General features: G+C 53.9%; 6 protein-coding genes and 1 non-coding gene across 7 annotated transcripts; 4 read left to right on the plus strand and 3 right to left on the minus strand.

Annotated features, from left to right (window-relative positions):
* Positions 1 to 224: 224 nt before the first annotated feature.
* Positions 225 to 1,473, minus strand: An02g14390 (uncharacterized protein; the record flags this gene model as incomplete). The annotated part of the gene is made up of 2 exons (XM_059746803.1): positions 225 to 1,238; positions 1,351 to 1,473. The coding sequence occupies 2 exons, from the start codon at positions 1,471 to 1,473 to the stop codon at positions 225 to 227; spliced, it is 1,137 nt and encodes a 378-aa protein (XP_059605732.1).
* Positions 1,474 to 2,049: 576 nt separating this feature from the next.
* An02g14400 (uncharacterized protein) lies at positions 2,050 to 4,647 on the plus strand (the record flags this gene model as incomplete). The annotated part of the gene is made up of 3 exons (XM_001400534.3): positions 2,050 to 3,240; positions 3,291 to 4,395; positions 4,640 to 4,647. 3 exons carry the CDS (start codon positions 2,050 to 2,052, stop codon positions 4,645 to 4,647), a joined length of 2,304 nt encoding a protein of 767 aa, XP_001400571.3.
* Positions 4,648 to 5,632: 985 nt separating this feature from the next.
* An02g14410 (uncharacterized protein) lies at positions 5,633 to 7,482 on the minus strand (the record flags this gene model as incomplete). The annotated part of the gene is made up of 4 exons (XM_001400535.3): positions 5,633 to 6,276; positions 6,333 to 6,924; positions 6,983 to 7,314; positions 7,374 to 7,482. 4 exons carry the CDS (start codon positions 7,480 to 7,482, stop codon positions 5,633 to 5,635), a joined length of 1,677 nt encoding a protein of 558 aa, XP_001400572.1.
* A 72-nt stretch (positions 7,483 to 7,554) lies between these two features.
* Positions 7,555 to 9,797, plus strand: An02g14420 (hypothetical protein; the record flags this gene model as incomplete). The annotated part of the gene is made up of 9 exons (XM_059746804.1): positions 7,555 to 7,601; positions 7,644 to 7,784; positions 7,976 to 8,228; positions 8,583 to 8,716; positions 8,796 to 8,977; positions 9,104 to 9,210; positions 9,331 to 9,477; positions 9,562 to 9,623; positions 9,719 to 9,797. The coding sequence occupies 9 exons, from the start codon at positions 7,555 to 7,557 to the stop codon at positions 9,795 to 9,797; spliced, it is 1,152 nt and encodes a 383-aa protein (XP_059605733.1).
* Positions 9,798 to 10,290: 493 nt separating this feature from the next.
* On the plus strand, positions 10,291 to 12,283 carry An02g14430 (hypothetical protein; the record flags this gene model as incomplete). The annotated part of the gene is made up of 7 exons (XM_059746805.1): positions 10,291 to 10,369; positions 10,412 to 10,505; positions 10,588 to 10,823; positions 11,447 to 11,724; positions 11,818 to 11,908; positions 11,988 to 12,095; positions 12,180 to 12,283. 7 exons carry the CDS (start codon positions 10,291 to 10,293, stop codon positions 12,281 to 12,283), a joined length of 990 nt encoding a protein of 329 aa, XP_059605734.1.
* Positions 12,284 to 12,682: 399 nt separating this feature from the next.
* Positions 12,683 to 12,754, plus strand: tRNA-Arg (ACG). The gene has a single exon. It is a non-coding gene; the product is annotated as a tRNA-Arg (tRNA).
* A 109-nt stretch (positions 12,755 to 12,863) lies between these two features.
* Positions 12,864 to 16,242, minus strand: pmrA (secretory pathway Ca2+-ATPase pmrA-Aspergillus niger; the record flags this gene model as incomplete). Its single annotated transcript, XM_059746806.1, has 4 exons — positions 12,864 to 12,884; positions 13,018 to 13,487; positions 13,540 to 16,027; positions 16,135 to 16,242. The coding sequence occupies 4 exons, from the start codon at positions 16,240 to 16,242 to the stop codon at positions 12,864 to 12,866; spliced, it is 3,087 nt and encodes a 1,028-aa protein (XP_059605735.1).
* Positions 16,243 to 17,543: the final 1,301 nt, after the last annotated feature.

A 17,543-nucleotide genomic window follows, 5' to 3' on the forward strand; every position in this document is an offset into this window, starting at 1 on the left:
ACAAACATCATGTGTATCATTATCCTATATCCATCCCAATTATTTTCTTCCCATCATCTAGACTCCCGTCGAAATCCCAAGAAGCTCCAGGAACCGACTATCTCCCTGGTCTTTCGTCCACTCAGAATCCCCTCCGTTCCAGCCACCCAACGCCATCTCGCCCGGACCTTTCCCATCCATTCCATCCTCATCTCGTCCATGTGATCGCTCTTACTTTTTTTTCTTCACCTCCCTTCCTGCATTCGCGCCAGATGCGGGAAGACATGAGCCAATCCCCCAATCCGGTCGTTCTCCTCCTCGGCTTGCTTCTCCTTCCTACCCGCTGCATCCGCGTGCGTGCCCGACTGTCGCTCCAGATGCTGCCGCACTCGCTGCTGGTACGCCTGCGAGATTCCCAGCGTGCGATCAACCTCCTCCGTGAGCCGGTCCACTTCATCTTGCAGCCGCTCCTCCCGGGTTTGTGGGGATGCATTCTCCGCCGCCCGTGCGGCCGGGTCCGGGTTCGTCCTCTCCCACAGCTCCTCTAACTCCTCCCCCCAGCCCAGCGCCCGTGCCAATCGCCTCACCCCAGTGTCGCAATCACCCAGCACCAGTACATCGTCCGGGCGGGATCCCAGCCCGCCCACCCGCTCCATGTTGATCAGCACGCGGGGTACTCCATCACTAACGAATGCGGGCAGACTGGCAAACGGCTGCACTTGTAGACTGGTTCCCATAACAATGCACAAGTCCGCCTGCTCGGGAAGGTCCCGGTTGTCGAAAAAGTCAGCCGGCAGCGACTCTCCGAAGAAGACAATGTCGGGCTTCACCAGCCCCTTGCACTGAGTACAGTACGGGACCTTTCCCTTAGTGATAGCCTTTTTCATCAAGTCCTCGGGGTATTCCGCCTTGCAGTCGATGCAATGCTGTGTCGCGAAGCTTCCATGGGCCTCGACGATCTTATCACCCGGTACCCCAGCCAGCCGCTCCAGACAGTCAATGTTCTGTGAGAAATGCTTCAGTAGCATTCCCTTGTCGTAGAGCAGCTTGATGAACGAGTGTGCGATGGTGGGTCGGAACTGACCCGGGGCCAATTCCCGGGCCAGAGCGTAGAATGGGCGGGGATTCTGACGGAAGAAACTGATGTCGAAGACGGCTTCGGGATCGGGCAGGTCCAAATGGGCGAGATTCGAGTAGATGCCGGTATCTGGCGACCGGAAATCGGGAATTCCGGCCGAGGTACTAATACCAGCTCCGACCTATACATATAATTGTCTGTTAGCTATATCCCCATCTATGTCAATCTTTGAGGATGTAGAATTCGATCTGACACGGTGCGGGGGAGGGGTAATCGGAGGGAAATGTCCATACCATCACCACCACGCGTTTCACCGGTTTTTGCTTGACATATTTGGCAATCGCCTCGATGGTACGGGCCTCCAGCACCGACGGGGGGGTTTTCTCGTCTATCAGGGTCGAAGATTCGTTGCCCATGGTGCGTGGCCGGCGACCTGTTCGGGGTCGGGCGTGCTGGTGTCGGGGTTTGCGGCGGCGACCTATGATGGCGGTATATGACCAGTCCCTGTCACCAAGAAGAAGGTGCTGGAAGTAAGGCGGTTCAACAGCTAGACAGAGGGTGAATCCGTCGAAATCGTGGAGAGAAAAGTGCGACTGGAAATCTGAAGATGACGTCGAATGCAGCAATCGGCAGAATTGCCTGCCCCCGTGGCGGCCTGAGGTATCTATATCTTATGTCCCGTGATTTCTATCCGTCTGAATCCATCTATCCCTTGCCATGTCAATTCTATAGTCAATGGTAAGAAAATGTCGTGAATATCAAGCAGCTCTCCAGCCTGTTGCTCTCTTCCTCACACTTCATCTTCGTGGCCATCATTCTGAGGCACCTGCAGCAGCACCTCAGGCAGCTCCCCGGCTGCTCACCGCCTGCGGGCCGAGTGCCAGATGGCCTTCCTTTTCCCTTCATTATTATTATATCCCTCTATCTCACTGATTGATCAAACTGGGTATATATCGCCGGCCCATCTCGCCCTTGTCTGATCTTCTCAGACAATGTCCAATTCCTCGGCCGGCGTGGCCAATGGCCATGCGGTGCCTCCCTCGCATCCCGCCCCCGACATCTTCAATGCCAGCTCCGTTGCCGAGATCAAGGCCACCTTGTCGCACCTGCACCACCAGGAGGCCTCCGTTACAGCTCGTCTGGACGCCCTTGTGGCCTCCCAGAAGGATTTCTCTCGCGAATTGGGAAGACTCGACTTACTCCGCGCCCATCTCGGCTCCCAGACCAGCACCACCCGCGCCATCAGCCATGGCATGCTGGCCGATGCCGCAACCACCGCCGATCGCATATCCAGCGCCGTCCGCCGCCTCGATCTAGAACAATCCCGCGTCAAGGCAACCCTGGAAGTGGTGGAACAGGTTTCGGAACTCAAAGCCTGTGTGCTGGGCGTCGCAGGCTCCATGGGTGCGCCGCAGGACTGGGAGACTGCTGCCAGCTATCTGAACCGAGCCTCCAAGATCCCCCCGGAGGTCGCGCAGGGGGCCTTTGCCGCGGAAATGGTGCCGACGGCCGAGGTGCCCGATCCACCGAATGTTACGCTTGATAACGCTGCTGAATCGCTCTGTGGCTTGTTCCTGCGCGAATTCGACAAGGCTGTTAAAGAGAACAACGGTGCCCGCATCACCCGCTTCTTCAAGCTCTTCCCCCTCATCGGTCGCTCCGAGGTGGGTCTGGATGTCTACGGCCGCTATGTCTGTCAAGGCGTGGCGGCGCGAGCTCGATCCAACCTCAATGCCGGCACAGGGGCTTCGCCAAGCAAGGACGGCTTCTTCTACGCCAATGCGCTGACCAAGCTGTTCGAACATATCGCCCAGATCATCGATGGTCACGGCGGCCTGGTGGAGCGTCACTACGGCCCGCGCAAGATGAATCGCGTTATTGAGCGTCTGCAGCTGGAGGCCGATGTTCAAGGTGGCATCATCCTGGACACTTGGAGCGACGAGCGGCATGTCGACCGAAAGCTGACCGACACCAAGTCCTACGCTTTCACTTTCCTCGTGCAGAGCTTCCTCCCTCCGCAGCGCAGCGGAACGCCCCGGTCCAACTCGCCTGCCGTACGGGATGCCGCTGCGGCCGATGATGAGGGCGTGGATATGAAGGAGATTGACGGGCTTCTCAACGAGATGGCCGTCATGCTTGGTCGCTGGTCCCTGTACTGCCGGTTCTTGGCCGACACCTGCAATGTAAGTTCTTACCAACACCATTCTGATCGTCCTGACTGACCCAGTCCCAGCCCCCGGAAGAGGGTGACAACCAGAAATTCGCCCTGCCGCAGTTCCTCCGGGAATCCACTCTAGCGAAGAAAATCAATGACCGCCTGGCCTCTCCGTTCAACACCATGACCACATTCTTCTTCCGCCGGTCGGTCGAGAAGGCGTTCCAGCTGGACGAACAGCCCTCTGGCCTGACCCTGAACCCGCAGAGACCGCTCAAATCCGAGCCGCCGCACATCACATCCGCCGTCGACGACATCATGTACATCGTCAACAAGGTCCTGCAGCAGTCTCTCGTCACATCGCAAATCTCCGTCGTCACCAGCGTTGTGCCCACGCTCTCGCGCGTCCTCGGCTCCGACTTCATCGGCATGACGCAGCGCAAGATGCGTGACGAATGCTACCCCCGCGCCGCCGTCCAGGGCGGCCAACCCCCCGAGCAACTCGTCATCTCCTTCCTCGTCCTCATCAACAACCTTGACGTCGCCGTCGATTACGTCCGCCGCATCCTACAGAACCATACCGAGCCCAAAAAGTCCATCGGCCCTGATGGCCAGCCCGAGGAAACCGACCCTCTGCGCTCGCTCTTCCCCGTCCCCGAGGAAGCCCGCCTCGCCACACAAACCCTCCAATCCCTCTCCGCCTCCTTCGAGTCCAAGGTCACCGACCTCCTGGCAGACGGCATCCAAGTCGTCTTCAATAACGTCATTAAACACCGTCTCCGCCCCATCCTCTCCGACGCCTTCCGCGACATCGAGTATCAACCCCGCGAAGACACCGACCCCACCCGCACCATCTACCACGACTACGACTCCGACGATCCGGACTACATGGCGGATGGCACCGTCCCAGATGACGACGACCCTACCAGCCGCGCAGAACTCGTCCGTCCGCGCTTCGCCGCCGCCTGGACCGAGCTGCTCCTGCCCCTCAGCCGCATCCTCACCGCATCCGCCTTTGACCGTCTCCTCACCGTCACCATCGCCTACCTCTCTCGACTCCTGGAGAAGCGTCTCTGGTCTTACCACGGCCGTGTCAATGCCCTGGGCGCCACCCGCCTCGAACGCGATGTATCCGGGGTGGTCAGCGCCGCTGTCGACGTGGGCGGCACGCAAGCGGCACCAGGTCGGTACCGGCACCGGGAAGCGTTCACGCGGTGTCTGCAGATGGTCCTGGTCATGGGCATGGACGAAGATGAGTGGGAAGATGTACTCCGTGGTGGAGAGACAGCTGAAGTGGTGGACAAATTGAGTCGCGAAGAGAGGATGAGAGTGAGAGGAATGGTGAGACGGGTGTAATCCCTCACGTTTCACTTTTTTCCATACTCCCTGTCTATCTGACTATCTATCTACTACTTTCTTCTCGGCAGAGATTTAACTTTTCCCGTATTACTTTTCTACATCAGCAATAACATTAGCCCCCCTCCCCCAACTGACAGCGTCTTGTTAAAAAAAATTACATACGCATTCTTTTCTTTGTATATAGTATACATGCATACTACACATACCAAGCTATGTTCCATCAGTTTTTTTTCACCGCTAAATTGCATGAGTATTTTGTTTGTTCATTCTCACAAAAATCGCGCCATGGACTGTCGAGGTTACGGATTTCTCGGGTGGGGTACTTAGGGCTAGATTATACATACTACACGCCACCCATATGGTTAATCTAAGAGCCATGCGAACCATAAGTACATGATACAGTCGTGGAAACATATCCTTATTTACTCTACCTATTCATGTATTCCAGGATATAAGTGTGGTATCAATGTGCACGCTGCTCGGGGGTAAGATTTATTTTTTCCTGATCACGAATTTGTATGTATGTATGTATAAGACAACTTATTGTTGCAAGGGCTTGCTTGTCTTTGGAGAGGTCCAGCACATGCATGCCGGGTGGTAACTAGGTAGTCTGTCTGTTTACTGCTGTGGGGTATGGGGTAGGATTTCCGGGGTAGGACCCTCGGGACGCGCAGTTAGCTGTCATTTACGTCAAATTGACTGATTCTCTAGGCATGTATATGTCCCTATAGTGCAGTTGTTATATGTTATGGATGAATCAATTGACTATCTATGCATGTGCTGGTATCAGTCCATAAGCAAGATCTAGACACGTAAATAGTGAAGAAAAACAATAACCCCCCGCTTATAACCTAATATATACAATCCACCCAACAGGTAGATATACATAACCCGCGGGCTTTGTCCCTGAAAACGCCAAACCAAATCGCCGCCAAAATAATACATGTACAAAACAAGAAATGGCTCAGCCGGGCTAATAAGAAAGGCATCGCTGGATATCACAGGATTGAAGAAAAGCACACAAAGACATTAAGAAGTTAGAAAAGATGAGGAGGTCCGGCTCAAGTCGTCACCTTCTCGTTGATTTGAGTCGTCGGGATAGGCTCTTCGACCGGCTCGGGTTCATGCGGCGCGTGGTGTTCTGCTACCTGTCGCGGCGCAGGTTGCATCTTCAGCTCCTGGATGCCCGAGTCACCCTCGCTGCAGCCACGGCTGTCCACACCAACCGGGGCGTGGCCGTCCAGCATCATCTCACTGTGCTCGCCAATTCCGTACCGCGCCGCAGCGGGAATCTGGTGGCCGTCTTCAAGCTGGTTGTGCTGCTGAGGGGTCCAGGCGAGGTAGTCACGGCGGACTTCGACGTAGTCGTAGGCGAATTCACCCAGCTGGTCATCGTCCATACCCAGCAGTTCGGCTTCTTCCGAGGCACGCAGTTTCAGACCGGGAATGGCGTTGATGGCATAGGCAATGATGGCGGACATGACGAATGAGTAGGCGCAGGTAGCGACGACATAGGCGATTTGAATATAGAGTTGCTTGTAGTTGTGGATCAGCCAGCCTCCCTGTCCCGATCCAGTGTTGACACCGTCCAGTCCAACAATCGAATCGTCCGCAAAGAGGGCGTTGAAGATAAGACCGACAATTCCCGCAACACCGTGTTCCGCGAACACATCCATCGAGTCGTCGATACGGATCCAGTATTTCACTGTAAACTCAGTCAGTGTTTGAACGGGATCACTGGCCAGCAAAAGCGTGACTTACCCTTGGTGGAGTAGTTGCAAACAATACCAGTCACAACGCCCAGGATCACACTAGCCCAGGGAGGAACGAAACCAGAAGCCGGAGTAGCCGCAACGAGGCCCGAGATGGTACCAGAGCACCAGCCGACCATGGACCACTTGCGAGCCAAGCGCCAATCGAGAAGAACCCAGGTCATGCCGGCGAAGGCAGCGGTCAAGTTAGAGTTCCAGCAAGCCATGGTGGCACGAAGGTTCGCTCCAAAAGCCGAGCCACCGTTGAATCCCAGCCATCCGAACCAAAGGAAGACAGTTCCCAGGAGAATGAGAGAGACGTTGTGCGGGCGGAAGTTCAACATCATCCGCTCCTGGCGACGGCCCAAAACCATGGAGTAGGCAAGTGCCGACAGACCAGACCCGATCTCGACGGGACCGCCACCAGCGTAATCCAGGACTCCATACTTGTAGGCCCAACCGTTCGAGTTCCATGCCCAGCACGCCAGAGGACAGTACACAATCGTGGCCCAAATGAAGACGAACACCATTGCGGGGAGCATGCGTCCACGTTCCGCCACAGCTCCCATGATAATCGCTGCCGTAACTCCGCAGAATTGCATCTATTCCGGTCCTGTCAGCTATTGATTACAAAGGTCTCGATTGTCGGTCGTAACATACCTCATAGAAAGCAAAGAGAAGGTTCGAAATCAGTGGAGAGCCCGGACTAGGATCGGCCAAGGTCTTCATCAAACCGAAGTTGCGCAGGTTGCCGATGTAGCCGTTGGTTGCAGTCGGAGAAAAGGCGAGAGAATAACCCCAGAAATACCATTGGAAGGTGACGACGGAGAACGAGGCCATACAGGCCCAGATCATACTCAGAGCTGACTTGCGGCGCGCGAGACCGGAGTAAAGGAAGGCCAGACCAGGAATCATGACCATCACCATGGCCGAGGACACGATGATGAATGCTTGGTCACCGGGTTGAAACCATTTGTTCAGATTTTCCGTTCCTAGCCAGCAGGTAAGTCATGGGGAAGCCAAAACGACCAACAAAAGCAGGGTAACTAACTGGAATCGCCACCGATTTCGTTGGTCGTGAGAGCCTCATAGTCGGAGGGAGCGCCCGTCCAGTTGTAGGACGCATATTGCGGGATAAAGACGCCTGCTTTGTCCGACATGGTGGAAAAACAAAGACTATCGAAGGTAACACGAGGGATTGACGGGTCGAACTGTTCTTCTAACGGGCGTTTATGGAGTCACCACCGCCGAGGAATGTTCTCAAGCCGAGAACAGGCGGGTGGTGGATGTGGATGGTGTAGTTGGTGTGGGTGGCGGCGAGAACTGCAGAAGCGAGATCGGGATCGAGAATCGAAGACGGGGACTGGCGAAATAGAGTATCTGCAAGGGCGGAGAGGAGAAAGAGAGAAAGGGAGGTGACACAGAGTAGGAGGATTTGGGATAACTGGAATGGAGGAGAAGCGTGAATTAGGAGGAGAGAGAGAGGGAGAGAGAGACCGGCAGCGGGAATGTAAGACGGAATGCCGTGAGGGAGAGAAAGAGAGGGAAAGGATGCTCTGCAGACTGTCGACTCCGCCGGATGTGGAGAAGGGAAAACCGCCACGGGGGGCGCGGAGGGCGTCGACTATATAAATAAGAGTGCGCTGACTTGAGGAATGAAGCAGGAAGAAGGCCGATGAGTGGAGCGGCCGGGCAGACAAGATTCTGGAAAGGCACCGGAGTGGGACCTCAAACCTGCGACGAGGTTGCGCTTTTACCAATTCGTCCCGATAGCAGCGATAATAGGTTGGTGTCAATGCCCAGGCAAGAAGCAGAAGAGAAAAAGTCCCTAAACTTTGCTCAAACGTTGGGCGCGGGTGGAGCACCTCGACCGACGATAATATCTATTAGTGATGACTTTGGGCGGGTGGATGATAAGTTGATATGCCCTCGAAACTCTTTTCAATTCATTCCAGATTAGCCTCGTGTGGGTGAGAATCTGAAGACAGAGAAATTAAAAGGGAAACAAAAAGTCTAAAATTCAAATCTCCAGTAAATAGTCATAAAAAAAAAGGAAAAAGAAAAAAAGAATAATGAGAAAATAATTTATCCTCTTTCCACCACGCGAGGGAGGCGCCAGAAAATAATCAAATCAAATAAAATAAAGATAAGTGAGGAAAAAAAGAAAAAGACCCAAATGGGAGGCCGCCGAGTCGGGCGAGAGATAAGGTGAAAAATCAAATGGCATAAAATAAACTCGGGCCCGACGATCATCCACCAGAACCCATTCAAAACCCACTGGTTGCGTTTCCTGGCGAACGGCGGAGGAATGGATGCTGCTGCTGCTGTTGGTGATGGGAGGAGGATAGACTTTTTCCTTGCTGCGTGTGCTTCACTTGTCAAAGTCGATAGATCGTGGGAAGCTCTTCACAACCATACACACATAGGCATCAATTGTATTTCCCAGTTTCCTGACAATCATTTTCTTCTGCAGTGATTGCAAAAGTGAGTTGCCTGTCTGGGCCCTTGATTGGGTCCGTGGCAAAACTGCCGCCCTCGGCCAAGACCGCCGCCGATTGAGGAGGGACTGCAAGAAATTCCCAAATAAGTTCGGTGGCGAAACCTCCCGTCATATTTCCACTCTGATCCCGGTTGGGTCCTGGTATACTATCCTCGGTTAAGCCAGTTGGAATGATCTGTTTCATCATCATAAGCAGCAGTAGCAACAGCAGCAGCAACATTAGCATCAGCATCAGCATCATCATCTACACTCAATTCATATCGGGTGTTCATTCAACACAGGTTTCGTCATGTTCAAGTTCCAATGGACAGGGAAGGGCGTCGGTCCAGGCCCCGACCCATTGAATCTGCAAACTCGTCCCAGGGGAGAGTGTTCGTATAGCCTCCCGGTTAGGTTCCATGCTGTTTCCCTGCTTGTATAGTAAGCTGTAATCCGCAGTATACGGTATGGTATATGGTATCATATGTGGTCGATGATGCCCACGCGACAGACGGTAAGTGGACTGTAGGACCGCATAGACCAGCTCAGCCCACCGCAGTATCTGCTGCGTTCTGGATCATCATCTCTCCGCATGCAGAGAGGGAAAAAAGGCAAAAAGAGTGAAGAAGCACCAGCAATCCTGGGGGCGCGGGCTTGGGGCTTCTGTTTACTTTATGTATCTACTCGATATGCGCGCACGCGGAACTCCGACAGCTGGCTGTTTATCTATCACGCATACCTTCAAGCCCAATGATAACAGACTGAACACGTTCCAGAGCTACAGAGCGCATACTCGCGGCCTGGAGCCCTATCTGCTGCCGAGTTGGGCCGGCAAAGGAATGGGCAACCGGGTCCAGATTAGTAGATAGATAGGGATCATTGACCGTGTGTTTGATCTGGGCTCGAATTTGAGGCAGACAGGCAGAAAAGCAGGCAGGCAGGCACATGCTTGCAACCCTGCTTCGTCTCACATGCAGAAATGCCTCTTTCATGTAAGGAAGAGTACGATCAACCACGGAAAGGATAAAACCAGTCTGATACATCCAATCCAAAAACAGAAATGAAAGGGATATCCTAGTTGACTCCCCATCTATCTATCTTGACTCGGTATAGATGTAAGTACTAAACTGCCAATTTGGAGCCAAGACGCAAACCACAAGATCTTCACGTTTCATGCTCAATCCATCCATCATCCATCCATCCGTATTTCCCACGACCAAGAAGCCCATTCCGTGGAAAACGGAAAACTCAAGGGAACCCACGAACCTGAGAGTTGAACCTTTCTTATCAGTTCCATTTTCTCTCAGCTCATCACCACTCCGAATCGATTGGACAGGAGGTCACGATAAGGGCAGCTGCACGCCACCTGCATCCGGGGTGGGTCCCGCTGGACCCCGATCCGGCCTAGCTCAGCCTCGAAAGGCTCCACCGCGCTGATAACGACGAAGCTTGGCCAATGATAGTCCGCTTGTCATTCCTGTTTCTCCCGATGTCCGCTCGGGAGTTTCAGGAATTGGGTAGGCCTGAAGCGGGCGGGCGGGCGTCGAGGTTGGGTCGCGCAGTCGCCGGTTCGGAGGTTTGCTGGGTCTAGTCTAGTAGCAGTTAGATAGACAGGAGATACGGGGACGGGATGAATGACTGGCGAGTCGGGGCTGCGTTTGCTTGGCTCTTGGCTCGGAGGATTCCGATGGTGAGGATGCCGCGGTGCGGTGTGTTGGTGCTTACCTCGCATTCTTAGAGATGAGTGAGTGTGGGGGAAAATACTAAAATACTTGGTGGTGTATAGTCTACTGCTTCTACTGGCTATTCAGATCGGAGGGTATGTCACTCTGCTTGCTTTCCCATACGATGATATCGTACTTACGTCTGACAGTCCCAGCCCCGGGCGGACAAATGGCACGCAAAAGCATGGATGGGTACCGAGTAGACTAGCAGTCGCGTGGGGTGGGACTACACTAGGCAACCCGAATTGCCTATCAGCACACCCGACAGAAGTCCCGAGTGATTCTACGGGAGATGATAGTAGATAGATCATCCTACATCGGACCTGTGCTCCCCCGGTGCTGATAACACCGTTACCCAATCCGGTCTAGCAGGAGTTCATAAGTAGATGTTATCCCCAGTGCCCAGTTCAGGGGGGAAGTAGAACGAGATAAGAGACACTGTAGATAGGGACTACACTAGTACCTGGTACCTATCTTTAGTTTCTTTTAGAATAAGGATTCCTTCCATGTGCTCGATCTGATGTCCCCATATAACTAACCTAACCCCGTCTCCGCTGCACTAGCTCCCTTATCTCTGGGGTTTCTTGTCGAGTAAGGTGATAGTATTCTCTATCAGGTGGGTTGGATGTTACTGCATATTGTGTGACTAAACTGGTTGCTGATCGTTGACTCCTTACTAGTTCCTGCGTCTTAGTCTTAATGATGCTTATTTGGACTACTCCTTTTGTGGGGGCTCTATACTCACTACGTGTGTGGCCATGTATGACCTTATCCATCACAGACGTCACAGACATGCCATAAACATGACACAATAAACCGTGTGTATGCCACGAGTGAAAGACCGAGTGCTACAATGACATGAAAATAAACTACACATCCATGTCGACCACGTGCCCTCACAGACCCTTGGGGGAACCACAGCATCGGGTCCCGGTCCATGCCACGGGGCAAGCTACAACGATGATCGACTGAGGGGACCAGAGAGGGGACTGTGGACGATGAGCCCATCACTGGAGCTAAAAATTGTCAACGGTCACGGGCGTGCACCAATCATGGGTTTGCCTGTCGCCTGTTTGTTGCAGGGACCAATGGCCAGGCGCCATTACCTAACATTTATTGTCCAGACAGCCCTAATTCGACGTCCGCTGCAGATGCACGGTCATGAGTCCGTCCCAGATCATTCTTTCGATCCGGAGAATGTACTGCTTCCGGAGATCCATTAGACATGGGGGATCACGGGCCGGGCCAATCGCCCCTTGCGGATTAATTCTGCGATCTGGGCTCGGGTTGAGCATACCGAGGCGACGGGAACGGATGTTGTTGCCGCTGGTATGCTGTTCCGGTTGGTGATGGGCCGTAATGGGAGTGACCACCCTTTCTTAAGTACTTGCCACGGCTTCTTTCAGCTGGATTGCAGTGCTTGTTGAGAAGCGGCTTCGCTTTGACATGCTGTGCACTTGAGCCTTATTGAATGTCGGCGTCGAAACCAGGCCTATTCCTACTTCGGCCCCGACCTTTCGGGATCCCGGTGTTTCATGCGCCCGTTCTTCGAGAAGCCTACATGATTTCGGTTCTTCGTAATATTTTCTTGGTTCTAAACCGACATATCGTATCCTTGGATATGATACCTCAGTTGGTGTGCTTCTCTCTGCAGTTGACCGCTGCAAGCTGACGAGGAATCCGGGGGCTAAATCACGTCAGCCACCTGACCTATATGAGCTCGACTTTTGGAGCTTCTTGTTCACTGTATCCGAGTAGGTCTCTGTTTTGGTTCACTGGTACCTGAATTACTTATCTAGGACATATCGGTGCCACGGTGTCGGGCCTCTCAACCCCCTGCCACCCGGTTTATCCTACTCGGCGGCCGGCAAAGTTTCCATATATATATGTAGTCGTAGTGTCAGTCGAAAACCACCCAATGACATTCATGGTTTTATCGATGTATGATCGTACGCAGTTGAATATCTAGTAATTTGAATTGACCGAGTCTCGATTTCTATATTGTTCGCTAGGACACAAGCTATGAAATGCATATGGTGTATTGTTGACTTGGATTTAGACCTGTGATTGTATACAGTAGACTAGTGGAAGCGAAGGGGGTATTGCTGCATTATCATAGCCTTATAAATTGTAATACTAACCAGTAATTCAACAGTTGGCCTGCTGGCCCAATGGTAAGGCGCTTGACTACGGATCAAGAGATTGCAGGTTCGAGTCCTGCGTAGGTCATTCTTTTTTTGCATCTCTTTTCCCCTCTCATACAAGCCGGACGGACACTAACCAGGTTGGCCTTACCTTATGTTTTGTTTATCGCCCAACTGAAACGCCGATACTGGTATCAAAGTATAAGGAAAAGCATCTATACATATAGCCTATAACCTAATCTATTAAACATTGACACTGTATCCTACCCCCACCGTGCCCCGTCGTTTCAACGCCATATAATACTTGCGGGCCTCATCAACCCAAAATACGGTACTCGAAATACACACCAGCCGGAACAAATGTCCAAAGCCCAGGGGCTCCGTCTGGAAGATGCGCTGCAAGAAGGGAAGGTAAATCACACACGCCTGTCCCGCGAGCGAGCCCAGAACGGCGTAGTTGAACATCTTGTTTCCAAAGAGAGAGATCTCGCCACGGAGCACCGACTTGCCCTCGCTGCGGCACGTCAATGCGTTGAACATGTCGAACAGTACGAAGCATGTAAAGGTCATCGTGGTGTCGTGGGCGGTCACCACGCGGGAGTGCACGCCGGGGTTGGCGGTGTCGTCGGCGTCGCCCATTTCGTGGATGTAGATGGCCAGAGTGCCGAGCATGATCATCATCGCGGAGGTGAGCACCCGCTGAACGAGCGGCCTTGTGAGAACGCGGGCATTCCGGGGTCGGGGTGGCCGGTTCATGATGGACGGATCAACAGGTTCCACTCCTAGCGACTGCGCAGGGGGGCCATCCATGAGGATATCTAAATTTCGAAATTAGCAGTGCTCCAGACATGCAAGGCGACATAAACTCACTGATCCATAGGATTTGCATGGCGTTCAACGGGTTCTTGAAGCCCAAGGTGGTGCTCAGCAATACGAGACTCAGTGCAGCAACACTGGTACTGAGCTGAAAGGTAATGAAATTCTGGATGTTGTAGAAGATGCCCTTGCCCTGCTCAATGGCACGCAAGATGGTCGAGAAGTCGTCGTCTGTCAAAATCATATCCGCGGCCTCCTTGGCGACATCTGTGCCCAGCTTGCCCATCGAGATACCAATGTCCGCCTTCTTGAGTGCCGGGGCGTCGTTCACGCCATCGCCGGTCATAGCCACTACATCGCCACGGGATTGCAAGGCACGCACAATCTTCATTTTATGGTCCGGACTGGTGCGCGCAAAGACCGAGGTCGAGGATATGGCTTGCGCGAGCTCCTGGGTGCTCATCCGATCGATCTCATGCCCATTCATGACAGGCCGTGATCCGGGAGCGTCACTGACCGGCATTCCTAGTTTCTTCGCGATGGCCACAGCGGTCGTCTCCGCATCTCCCGTGATCATGATGACCCGCACTCCTCCAGCCATGAGACGCCGGATGGACTTGTGGACATCCTTGCGCGGAGGGTCGTTCATGCCCACCAAGCCCGCAAAGACTAGTCCATTGTACCGGTCATCGTCATCACTCTGGCTGCTGGACTTTGACACGGGCGTACCCGATCTGCTGCCAAACGCTCTTCCTCTCGAAGTGTCCCTAACTGCTCCACTGGCGAAAGCCAAGACCCGCAAGCCCTCTGCCGCCATATGTTCGGCTGCGTGCCTTATCGACTGGCGCCGTGGTTCATCCAGGATAACCTCACGGCCATCCTTGGTCAAGTAAGTATCGCACCGGGTCAATACCTGCTCGAGGGCTCCCTTGATATAGGCCACATTGTCACCGGAGGTGCCGTTGCCAATGATTACACCCATCCATTTGCGCTCAGAACTGAATGGAGTTTCCGCGACACGGGCGCTGATACGCTCACGCACATCGTCCTCGCCGAATGTATCCAGCAAATCCAGAATAGCCACGTCAGTAGGCTGGCCAACCCATCTGCTACGGATACTTCCAGAAGCCCTGTCGTCCGTGGAGGACAAGACCGCGGCAGAGGAGGCGCTAGCTGGAGAGTTAGCATGCACGCGAGATAGTCTGGCATTGTTGGCAATGTTGCCGATTCGCAGAACGGTCCGCGCTGCAGGCCCGGGCGTCAAGGAGGAAATATCATTATGGACCTCAAAAGGCTCGGGGCAGTCAAAGTGCCACATTTTGGTAACCGTCATGTGGTTCAGAGTCAGAGTACCGGTCTTGTCACTGCAAACGACGTTTACAGAGCCTAGCGTCTCGACACTCGGCAGCCGTCGCATGATAGCTCCTCGCTTGGCCATGCGCAGCACTCCCAAAGCCAGCGTCACGGTGACAATGATAGGGAGACCTTCCGGAATCGCAGCCACCGCGAGCGAAACACCGATGGTGAACATCTCGAGGAGCTTGCGACCCTGGATCAAACCAATGAGAACGATCAGTCCGATGACACCGAACGAGATGTAACTCAATTCCTGGCCCAAACGGTCCATTGACAGCTGGAGAGGCGTCCGCGGGCTTTCAATTTCCTGGAGGGAGGCGGAAATGCTCCCAAACTCCGTCTTCGCACCTGTTCCGATCACAATTCCCTGTCCGTATCCCGACCGAACCAGCGTACCCATAAAAGCGATGTTGTGTTGTTCATTCAAGCGGATGTCGGCTCCCACGGCGCCACTGGCCGGGGCATCGTAAAATGGCGATCGAGGCGGGCTCACAATCTTAGGGGAGTGCGACGGAAGGTGCTTGGGGCTGCGAATGGCATCGGGGTACTTGACAACCGGTTCGTTTTCGCCTGTCAAGTTGGACTCATCGATGGAGAGATATGTGGCGGCAGTGATCCTTATGTCTGCCGGAATGCGGTCTCCGACGGTGAAGAGGACCAAGTCGCCTGGCACGAGTTCCGTGGCGGGCACGGTAGTCGAGGCCTTGACGGCGGTGGAAATGGATGCGCTCTTGCTTCGCAGCTCCTGCAACTCCATCTCCGCACCAGGAGCCGGGGGAATGGTGCCGGCCACTGGAGGGCCATTCAAAGGAACATCGCGAATTAGATGCGCATGGTGCGGCACCAGACGACTCAGTGCCTCCAGAGACTTTTCCGACCGATATTCCTGAACGAATCCGACGGTGACCACGATTGTGACGGCGAGGGTAATGCTGACTGCATCGTCATAGTTTCCCATGAAAAAGGAGATCGCAGCGGAGGCCAAAAGGAGGAGGATCAAGGTCTCCTTAAACTGCTTGAGAAAGCGGAGCCAGATGGGCTCTGGTTCTTCGTGCGGGAGTTCGTTGGGTCCCTCTTGTGCCAGGCGCACCTCGGCCTCGGCGGGATTAAGGCCATGGACGAGGGAGGTCTGTAAGCGCTCCGCGGTCTCTTGCGGATCTAAGAGCGAATATGTCGAGGTAGACGTCTATCCGCGCAAGGCGCTCCGGTTAGCTGCGCCGACGGGAGGTACGTAGACGGCAGAGGGGACAGATTGCAAGAGAGACAACGAGTTGGACAGGGCAAGCCACTTACAGAAGGGGAAGGACTGGAGCGCACGTCCGCCGGGGTTGTCGACCTCGGTCTCGAATCGGGGATCTGGGCATTATGGAAAGGGAGCGCGGGCGTTGCGGACCTTGACATCTCTCATGCTTTGTCGAAACGGAAAATAAGCCCAGGTATATCAGACACCAATTGCTAGCATCCCGTCGGGAACAGTAAGGAAGGAATAATAAAAATCGAAGAGAGCGAGGTGTTCTTTTTCCAGGGGGGAGAGGAAATGAGATGTGAGAGTAATTGCTTTGGGGGGAAAAGCGACAAGGCCGGCGAAAAGGCAAAGCCACAGTCTCTCCTGGTGGTTTGACGCGAGCTGGCCGTAACTGCATCAATAATCGTCAATTGGTTAGCCCAGATGGGGGGGAAAGTCGCTAAGTGGACACGGCGCGACCAGACCAGGGAAGGGAGAGGAGGATTGGGCCAGACTTCGGGGCAGAGTAGAAGAGAGGGAAGAGAATAAAACCTACCCGGTCAGCAGTTAGTACTTTTGTCGATAAGAATACAAAGAAACCTTGTCTTATTGAGAAACCCTGATCATGACTCGGAGCAGGTAACCTTCAATCGACTCCTCTCCTTCATACATACATTGGATTTCGCCTTGGATTTCTTTGCTTCTTTCTATTGACGGCTTCATCCTTGGGCGGTGCGGCTGATGATGCCTTGCCCGATGCGGCCTAGCCTTACCGGATGACGTGTTGTTCCGAGCTGTCCATATCGGGACTAGTTCGCGTGAGCTTGATACACATGCTGAGTCAGCTCATCTCAGGTGATCCGAAAATGACATAAGCGAGACTGCTCCACGTGACCCCAGCCACAACAATACGCACCAATCAGAGGCAGGCAGAAGAAGGAGGAGGCTGGGCAACAAAACCTCCTCCCAGCCTGAGTAACCTGGCAGTCAATCACTGTTGCTGGCCGGTCGACGCGCCTTTCTTGTCTCTGCCTCTCGCTCTTCTGTCTTTCCCTTCCCAAAGTTCCCACTTCTTGTTTCCCTCCCACCTTTTGCGACTTCGAACCTTCCCCAACCCCCTCTCTTTTTCTCTTCTTCCCTATCCCTCACCCCCCCCATTTTCGCATCCCACTATCGCCAATCCCTTTTTGGCTTCCTTCTTGTTTCCCCTCCAACCATCCGTTGTAGGGCGTGTTTGTCTCTTCACGGTCGCATCTTGCGCGATCCTTTATTCCTCAACCAAGCTACCCGTCATCGGATTGTCGGGAACCATACTGTGGACTCCTCCCTCGCTCACTGCCCGTAGGGGGCCGAGCACCCGTCGCTGATCCTTTTTGTTTTCTGGATACGGCGCGCGTCCCCAGGCGTTTTGGTTGCCCGGGACTTCCACCACCACCAAACAGCCACCGTTCTGGGTGGGGTATTCGTCTTACTGCAC

This window comes from Aspergillus niger (assembly GCF_000002855.4).
Source record: "Aspergillus niger supercontig An02".
NCBI classification, from domain to species: domain Eukaryota; kingdom Fungi; phylum Ascomycota; class Eurotiomycetes; order Eurotiales; family Aspergillaceae; genus Aspergillus; species Aspergillus niger.